The sequence below is a fragment of the Castanea sativa genome, chromosome 3, assembly GCF_040712315.1.
Source record: "Castanea sativa cultivar Marrone di Chiusa Pesio chromosome 3, ASM4071231v1".
Lineage (NCBI taxonomy): Eukaryota > Viridiplantae > Streptophyta > Magnoliopsida > Fagales > Fagaceae > Castanea > Castanea sativa.
In genome coordinates this window covers 50,167,895-50,177,747 of record NC_134015.1, presented here as the reverse complement: position 1 = coordinate 50,177,747, position 9,853 = coordinate 50,167,895, and the positions used below count along the sequence as shown (strand labels likewise).

Here is a 9,853-nt window from a genome sequence, read left to right as displayed (position 1 = left end):
GGCCATGGGACGTGCTAAAGGATTTAGAGACAGAATTCTGGAAGATCTGTTGGGTAAATGCGTAATCCAAGCACTCATTAGAAGGAGGAACGTGTGAGATATATCTGAGAAAAAAGCTGCTACCACCGCATTAAAGACCCTGCATCTACCTCCCTGGCCGCATTAATGGAGAAATGACTTCTGAATAGTAATATTCAGCCTTGCAGCTATTATTTTAAGACTTCAAGAAGGTGATGGATGGGACAAGTATCTAAGAGGAAAATTTGTGCTATACGTGGGAGAGAAAGAAGAGAAGAAGAGGGATATAAGAGGAGAGGAGAGGTATGAAGAGGGGAGGGGAGGAAAAACTTGAAGACCAATTTGTAATCTTTTGCTTAGAGAAAGAAAGACAATATAAGTGGTCCTCAGCTTACATCTGAGGAGAGTTTTTTGTCATATTTATCTATTATTCGCATAGATCGCAGCATTCTAGCCTGTTTATTAACTCTCCAATATCCCTAACCTAAGTTTCAAACCCATACTCTACAAATTTCATTGAAGACTCTTTGGGCTTGAGTCCATCTAAGGATTGGATCGGATACAAATTGTGTACTTACAATAATAATAATAATAATAGATTTAGAATGTTTAGTTGTTTTGACAACAATTGACACAATTTTTTTTTTAAAAATTGTGAATTCACTAAAATTAATCATAACCATTTAGATTTCTTAACTTCTTTTAGTGAGATATATATATATATATATATATATATATATATATATATATATATATATATATATATATATATATATATATAAAACTAACATTGTAGTATTTATTCTATGTAATTAAAAAGATTACTAATATGATAAATAAATATATTTTTTATATTAATTATTTTAAGTGGTTCATTAATTATTTAAGTATAATGAAATTTGATGTCAGTTTTCTAAGATTTATATGAGAAAAAATTGATTAGAAATATGATATTTTTGTACAAATTTAGTTATTTTTGCAATAGTGGAAACAAGGTACAACAAAAGGAAAATAATAATAATAACACACAATCAAGAATGTAAAAACAATTATATATATATATATATATATATGGAGAGAGAGAGAGAGAGAGAGAGAGAGAGAGAGAGAGAGAAGTTACAACTAATGAAATTTTACAAAAGTTACACATTTTATTCACCATAGATCTCTAAGCAATCTAACGATTGAAAAAAACTATCGTACTTAATTACAATACACTATCTTATTTATATATATATATATATATATATATATATATATATATATATATATGTAGAGAGAGAGAGAGAGAGAGAGAGAGAGAGAGAGGTTACAACTAATATATTATTACAAATGTTACACATTTTATTCAATGTAGATCTTTAAGAAATCTAACGGTTCAAAAAACACTATCTTATTTAATTAAAATAGCATGTTTTAGTGTACTCTCTCTTATTTATTAAGATAAATAAAGACATTCTCTTCTATGTTAGTATTTTCTCCCTCTTGCTGAGCCACTTAAAAAAAATCTCTCATTTTTTTTAAATGCCATATTTAAAAGAAGAGAAACAATTAAATTTTTTACAAAGTGTTGATGTGGTGTGGTCCACATTAGCTTTTAAAAACAATTATTGAAGGATATTTGTATTTTTCTTTATGAAAATGATATTTGCATTTTTTAGTAGACATGAAACTGGCTTATCTATATTAGTCACAATATCATGCAATTTTCAAATTCGTAAATACATATAGTATGATCAAATTCTTACACCACTCTAATTGTCTTTCTGTTTTGTTTATAAAATAGAGCATTGAATATTATGATTTTTAGAAATAAAATTATTGAAATATTGGAGAAAACTAACAAAATACACTGCACATCATGTGGAAACTGCACATCGTGTGAAAACTAGGCTAGTTGAGAATAAAGTATGTATGATTAACATTGTACAAAGTGTAGTACAATGGGTTTAGGGTCCATTGGGCTTATACTTTAAACTCAACGTGGAGGATGAAAAAGCCTACTAAACTTGGGAGATTGATGAAAAACTTGGAATCTTGTATGGTTTCTAAGAGTGGTATACTTCTTGCTGTGAAATTAGCCCAATTAGAGTTGAGAATCGAGCTTTCTTAACTGGAATGGGTATTCTAAGGGGTGCAATGTCTATCTATAAAAAAGAGTATAAAATAAGGAACTTTAAGAGCATCAAGACACTGGTGCCAAAACTTGTGATACTACAAGATAAGGAAATTCACAAAAAGAAAATACGACAGAATACATTAAGTCTTTCAGACTCAAACATGACACAGGCTCATAATTGATGCAGGACTGTTTAAGAAATTCAGCCCTATACCAGGTTTTTTGATTAATATAAATAAAACATTAGGCAATCACACTTAGCATCACACCTTAAAGAAGTTTGCATCACACAAACAAAGCTTAAAATAAGCTGCTGAATTTTATTAATTAATCACTATATTCTCAAATAACATGACCACAAAAGAGCCGAGGTTATAATTATCCCTTTCCTAGTAGGACTTGGACGGTAAATAACCTATTCCTAGAATGAATAGGAGTACTGACAACAATTAAATAAAAGACTTAATAACTCCTAAACCAAATAGGAAGAGGACTCTAAACATAAAATATGACTCATGCTCTTTTGGCACAGCCAAGAACAGCTCATTCTAGATTTCTAGAAATTACCAAAATGCCTTATTCTCATAGAACTTAGTTAAAACTGATTCAACAGCCTCTCAACCTAAATACTCAATACTAATAAATAAAATTACCTATCAAAGGTGCTAAGGTCTGACATCAAAACTAGACCACAATTCTTAAATCTTTGTATATTTAATCTTCTTTTTCCTTGGGCTCTTCCTTATCCTCATTAACAATTTTACATATCCACAAGCTGCGATTAGTGTTAATTATGTGCTCAGTAACAACACTAGTTCACTATAGTAAGACTAATCTCAAAGACAAGACACAGACGCTCTGTCAATTCATGAATTGGTGCAATTTGTCCATTTACTCCAAGGTGAATTGCCAGAAGATTCAAAATTGCACCAAGAAAAAGCCATATTGCAGTCCATAAACATACCCAATATATTGTTTTGAGAATAGACACAAGTTGGAAGTCATCACAGAGCATTTGTCATCCTCTTCATCTCAGCTGACCTCCTGGGGTCCGGTTCTTCAATTGCTCTCTCAGTGAGTACTTGCTTGATACGGCACATTGACTTCCTCACCTTAATTTTCATTCAACACCAAATACCAAAATGCCAATTAGTAATTGTGGTTCCAGAAAGATGGAGGAAAAGTAAAAACAGATGCAACAAATTTAAGCCCTAAATGGTCATCTTGCTAACCAATTGAAACACAATGAGACATATCCAATGTGGTAATTCTAGTTACAGACAGTAATTAATGTGAAATGCAAGTTAAATTTCAAAATAAACTCGTAGCTGAAAGCAATGAAAAATTGAGAAATATGGCCAATTGACCCCTAAAGGTTTTTATATCAAATGTATATAACCAGTTTCCAGGTATGACTCAACATACTAAACCAATTATGAAATCCGAGGATTTGTTGCAGCGATTCCAAGTAATGATTAGGTTTAATATAAGGAAACTATTTACCTTTCATTTTAAAACATTCATCAGGTTTTCCTCCTAAAGAAAATTTGATTAATTTCACCCGCCCTTTTTGGCAGAGAAATCCAAATGGCAATTAAAAAAATGAAATGGATATAACTAAAATGATGTGGATATATCTACATTGCCAAACCTACTTCACATAACTCATCGTGGTTATACCAGTCAATGGTTGAGAATTGAGATAGAACTAGATCATGTAATCAGTTGTACTTTGCTGCACTTTAAGACTTTGGCAGTCACATTCTGACTTGGAGACTAAAACTACCATGACCAAGAAAAAAGAGAATCTTTAAAAAGCCACAGTTCACAAAGAGTTCTTCCCTCTACATTAAAAGAACGTAAAGTACTTCAAGTAGCATGGTCTTTGTTCAAAGTATTGGTAACATCACGAGTCAGATGGTTCATATCTTTTAAAAAAAAATTAAATTAAAAATTAAAAAGAAAAGAAAAGAAGAAGAAGAAGCGCGCTGAGGCATGCTTTGTGCTTCAAAGCGCCAGAAAAGCGTGCCTAGGGCAAGCTTCATTAAATGAGTAAAGCATTTAAACCTTGGGCCTTTGAGTTTTAATCATGCTTTCAACAACACTTTAAACTAAGGGGAAACCTTTTACTGAATAGTTGTAAAGAGTTCATGAAGTTTAATTAAAAAACATTGAGGTTATTTTTGGGAGCAGAAACTGCCTGAAAAATTATTGCAGTGTCATCTACCATTGGATTACAGTCCAACATTGAAAAATAAATAATTAAAAAAAAAAAAAATCAAAGCTAACATGGTTAAATTCAAACAAATCAAAGACAACATGGTTAAACTAGTATTTCAAGAATTTGAATCTCAATTCCCCAAGCAAATGGCCAATCAAATACCACAAACCAATGTCTGAGGAAAGGCAATTCAAGGCAAGTGATGAGATATAGAAGCTTGGCACTAGAAGGGACTGGAATGGGGTTCACCACATCCCCAAGGGTGTTCCAAAAGGTTAAATGGGTAATGACATACATAGGCACTTACCTTCTTAGATCCCTTGGAAATGGAGTTGGATCACGTGTCTTGTTGGTCGTAGATTTAAATCAGTGAGAAAAGAATGAGACTAAATAAATGTTGCTTTCTTTTGGACCATTCCTGCACTAGATTTGCACAGCCAAATGTAACGCCGAGATTGACTTTGACCCTTTTTAGGCTGACTATCAAAGCATAAAACCAAGGCTGTAAGCTATGTTAGCTACTGCCATCAGCTATGTTGAGGAATAAGTAAAACATCTCAAGGAAATATGTGTCTCTTCACCATTGAAAAGCACAATCTCTTAATTCCATTTTGTTACCAACAGAGTTTTCCTCCAACAGAAAAGTTCCTTCAACTCTATATGTGGCAATCTAAAAGATTATCTTCATGTACTTTCAGTCACACTACTTATTTAAATAGTCATGTGACTATTTAAATGATTTAATACATGTGGATGGTCTCATAAACCATTACGTAATGGGTTGAAGGAGATTCCTCCAAACCAGTTTTAAGGAAAAATATATTTTCCTTTTATTATTGTCACACACTAAAAATTATCAAAATATTTAAAGAAGAAGATTTTAATATCTCAAGAGCAATGTCTCGGTTCACTCTGCAGGCACCTTTCATAGTCAAACATTGTATCTAATGCATTTACTTAGAGAATTTGAGTTTTACTTCTCTGTTTAATAAAGATAATTGTGTTCAATTGCTATGTTGAAAAAATGAAAAATAATAAATCATTACATCAGCAAAAATGTCACTCTGCACAGAAATTGAATTCAAAGAAACAGCAGCGATTTTTTAAATTCATATTTTGTTCACTAAAAAGGATTCATATAATCAACAAAATGAATTTGGTTGCTTCATCTCAGCACTTACACGGAAACCAAGGGGAAAAAAAAGAATATAGGGCATGCAGATATTGAACCTTGAACATCAATTTTCAGTATATATAAGTTGATAACACTAAAGTCCCCGTATTTATCTACAGGATGAGTATCCCAATCATTTTTCATGAACTGCCATACTAACAGACATGAGTTTTAGTGATGTCCTGGGTTTGGATAGTTACAGGCTATCTCATCTAAATTATACTAAACCCCTGTACAATTAACCAAGCATTTGAGGAGCCAGAAATGACAAGAATTACATACTGTGTCAAGGGAGAGGCAAAGCGACAGAGTTATACCTTAGGAATGCGCTCTGGGTTAGGAAACCGTAGATTTTGTGAATGAAGCATCTGGCGTTGAGTCATCAGCATGTTTTTCTCCTTTAACAGGACATACCACAGCTTATTAAGATCATCCCAAGACTTCAGTCGCAGTTCAGGAGCCTTCCAACTACGACCTGACAGCACCAAAGCCAAAAGGATAATTATCAATATATATTATTGAGAAAACAGAAAATTTTCAGAATTGAAATTGTTCTAGAAGTACATTGATTCACATGATAGTGAAAAAACTACGAGAAAAATAATCTCATGTGAATAATGATTTTGAAGTGCTTGGTTATCTCTTGTATTCTTCCTGCATACTAGGGCTGATCCCCCTTTTTTCCCCCTTTCAATGGAATCTTGTTACTTATAAAATAAAAAAAAAAAGACTTCAAATTTTGTAAAATTCTATCTTAAAATAACGAGTACAATAATTTTTAAATATCAAGGTTTTAATTCATTATTTAAATCTATAGAAAAAAAAAATTATTTTTATCTATAGAAAAAAAAATTATTTTACTGTTTTTATATTAAGATACCAACCCATGGGCCAAGCAAAAAGGGGCTGGGCTAGCTCGGCCTGGCCTGGCCCATTGCCGAACCTTGCTACAAGCTATGGGGTGTGTGTAATTACCAATTATAGAAAGAACAGCTAAATATCTTATAACATAAAGCTATGAACAATGAATTATTATGACGTCTAAATGCAATCAGCAAACAAAATTAAGGAACATGATCAGGCCCAAACCATAGACAACAGGTTTGTCATCATCTACGCTCCTATCAGCCTCAAAGAAATCTTGCAGAGGGTTCCTCACTACAGAAGTCGCCGCAGCTGTTGCAGAATACGTTTCTGATTTAGCAGCAGCAAACAGTGTTCTCCCAAAAATTCTTGACACTAACATTATTATTATCACTTCACTGCATCACAATTCAATTACAGAAGCAGAATTAGGAAACACTCTCATGGCTATTATTCTTTGTAGGCAACACAAACATGAATCCATTTGTTTTGTTGGAAATTGGTTTTTGGAAAAGGACTCATTTCCAAAAGAGAAGAAAAAAAAAAACATTTTCTAGAAAACTAAATCATTTTCTTGTGCTTGGTAGTGACCCTAAAAATGAGTTGAAAACATTTATGGTGTTTGTTACGTGCAGAAAATCAGTAACATTTCTTGTGATTCAAACAATTATATGAAACAAAACTCTCATTCATAGCATGTATATTGTATAAATTAAGTACACAATCAACATAAAGTAGTCCACAAACATTAAAAAAATGACAAAATCAACTGTACTTCTTATAGAGCAAAATACCGTCTTCCACTCAAAATAGTTCAACATGCCAAATTTTCCAAATAACAATCTTCCATTGCCAGTTTGCTACAATGATAACAACAAGATGAAGAAGATAACATCATAATGACAAGTTTCATATCCATTACATACATATCCCCATATAGCTTTTGTACTTTGACAAAGCATGCAAGCTTAGTAGTATAAGTTATAATTGCATACAATATTCTAGAAATGAGTCACTGAATCTCTGTCATAGGGTTGGACTTTAGACCAACTGGAAAAAAAAAAAAGAAAAAAAAAGAAAAATAAAAAGAAAGATCAAGACTTCAATTGCAATGAAATTTTGATCCTCATGATACAAGTACTTTCTTTATTGACAAGTGATAGTACTAAAAATCATGTTTAGTAATACAAGGACGTTGGAGCCTTCTATGAGACACTCACAAAGGAATCAAACAAGTATGGGCTTGTCAAATACTGAAATGGAAACCACAAAATTGAACCAAAAGGAAAATCTTGAAACCAACAGAATTACCTCTCCTTGCAGATCTCCAATAGATATCCAACCCCCATCCCAACCCCTCAAAAAAAAAGAAAAAAAGAAAAAAGAGAGGAAAATTACAATGTACCTCCTCATTATTTGAAATTATGACCATTTAGTACATAAACTTTTAATTGCTACATTTAACCCCTTAAAGGTTTGGAATAAAATGAAATTGTTGGGGTTTCATCCAAAGTGCCCATTATGGTTTTCACTATTCATTTTAATCCAACCCTTAGGGAGTCAAAATGTAACAACTGAAAAAACTTGTGGGACTAAATTGTCATTGGGTCAAACCTCAGGGGTAATTACTAATTGTATGTCCAAAAAATGCAAAATCTGCTAATTTGGTTGGAACCTTAATGATTTCATTGTAAACCAACTTTGCGGAGTTAAATGTAATAATTGAAAATGTGTATACCAAATTGTGATAGGTCAAACCACAAGGGTAGTTTGTAATCAATTTAGAGAGGTTCACTATACCACCAAGATTATTTTGCATAAAGACCATATTTTGTGATCATTTTATAAGATAAAAAATGTAACTATATGCGTACATCAATGTCCAAAACTACAAAATTTTAGGCTTTTTCGTTATACAACAATGGAGGGATCAATAGTTCCATATTCTCGAAATCATTGGCTTGAATAGTCAAATTTGAAGCTACCCAGCACAATACTTACTCACTAAACTAACTAAATTTTAAACTATTCACTTTAAATCATCAAACCCAAGTGAAGTTTGAAGTGGTTGAAGCTCATGAACACAACAAAACTGACTCTTAAAAGTTAAGACCAAAAGATTGGAACCCACAAAATATCTGATAGAAATCCAAAACTCACAATGGAAAAATAAAAAACTGTAAAGGCTTGGAAAGAGAGATGCATTACATACATACCTGAGAGAACACTTAGAATGAAAAAAAGCTCTGTAAATAAACGAAAATGGTTCAATTGTTGAGCTGTGGAAATTTTCCCTGAATGTCTATTGTTGTTTGTTGGTGGTGCTTGGGTTTTTGGGAAGCTTTGTGGGGGGTTTTAGCGAGTTGGTTTCTTGAACTTGGGCTAAGAAATAGGGCTTGCTGAGTGCCCAATATTGTGTTTAGAGCCCAATGAGCTTGACTTTGTGTCTAATTGGTCCACAATCAAAGCCCCATATAACCCAACAAGTCCTTTCCTACAGATTTAAAAAACACTTAACCCCAGCAGATTTTTTTAATGCCTTACAAAGTTCGTGTTACTAATAACTATTGTAGCTATTAATATGCATTTATCATGATTGTGACATTTTATATATATATATATATATAGAGAGAGAGAGAGAGAGAGAGAGAGAGAGAGAGAGTAGTGTTCCAACTTCCAACACATGTTTCATGGTCATATCATATATGGTCGGTCTTGAGAATTCTCAGGATTGAGAATTAGAGAGATGAAATAAAATAAAGTAAAAAAATGCAAAAAATTGAAGGAAAGAAGAGAATATAAAACTGAGGACCTGCTCACAAGCCCATAACCTCACCATAATTTTTTTTTTTTTCTCTTTTCTTCCTCTAAAATGTATGGAAGTTTGGGGGGAAAAATATTATATTAAAAAGGAATTGATTGGAATAAAAAAGCTTAAGATAATCTGCATGTTCAGTGTCTAAGAAAATAATAATGAATAAAAAATAAGGAAAAAAAAAACTTTGTCTCAATTAATCAAGTGAAAGAGGTGTTTTATTTCAGTTGTTCCTTTGTTATTTATGTTTTCAAATAAAAGAAGGATTCCTTGCTTTTGCCTCTCTCAAATATAAATTTGTCATCTTATATTGGTGTTCATCATTATGTAGAAAAAGTGTGATATATTTGCTTTACTATTTCTTTTGTCATATTTTTGGTAAATTCTTTGACCTAATTGTATGGTCATAATTTGATGAAAATGTAAAGAGAGTTGTTGATCCTTATAAAGCCACAGGCTCACAGCCATCAACTATTTGTACAGTGTTTGGATGAAAGGAATATAGAAAGAAATCACATATTGTTTCTTTATTTTGGAGGATATAATAGCAAAAGGAATAGAACTGTTAAAGTTCTCTCTCTCTCTCTCTTTTCCTTTATATTTAACATTCAAAGAAAAAAGAAATCATTTAATTCCTTTCTT

General features: G+C 32.1%; 1 protein-coding gene across 2 annotated transcripts; it reads right to left on the bottom strand.

The window, feature by feature from the left end:
* Positions 1-2,832: 2,832 nt before the first annotated feature.
* LOC142627591 (uncharacterized) lies at positions 2,833-8,738 on the bottom strand. Of its 2 annotated transcripts, none has more exons than XM_075801467.1 (4): positions 8,613-8,738; positions 6,622-6,794; positions 5,850-6,007; positions 2,833-3,249 (listed from the first exon to the last, which is right to left on the bottom strand). In XM_075801467.1, the coding sequence occupies exons 2-4, from the start codon at positions 6,776-6,778 to the stop codon at positions 3,142-3,144; spliced, it is 423 nt and encodes a 140-aa protein (XP_075657582.1). In that variant the 5' UTR covers positions 6,779-6,794; positions 8,613-8,738; the 3' UTR covers positions 2,833-3,141. The 2 variants fall into 2 exon arrangements, with proteins under 2 accessions (XP_075657582.1, XP_075657583.1); XM_075801468.1 differs by lacking the exon at positions 8,613-8,738 and adding an exon at positions 7,172-7,176.
* Between the last annotated feature and the right edge of the window lie 1,115 nt (positions 8,739-9,853).

Bases quoted from the DNA above. Each gene is read 5' to 3' on its own strand.
- LOC142627591 (XM_075801467.1), bottom strand. From the start codon at position 6,778: ATGTTAGTGTCAAGAATTTTTGGGAGAACACTGTTTGCTGCTGCTAAA. The intron at 6,008-6,621 runs GTTTGGGCCTGA...TGGTGCTGTCAG, and splicing joins TGACAAACCTGTTGTCTATG to GTCGTAGTTGGAAGGCTCCT. The intron at 3,250-5,849 runs GTATAACTCTGT...ATGAAAATTAAG, and splicing joins ACCCAGAGCGCATTCCTAAG to GTGAGGAAGTCAATGTGCCG.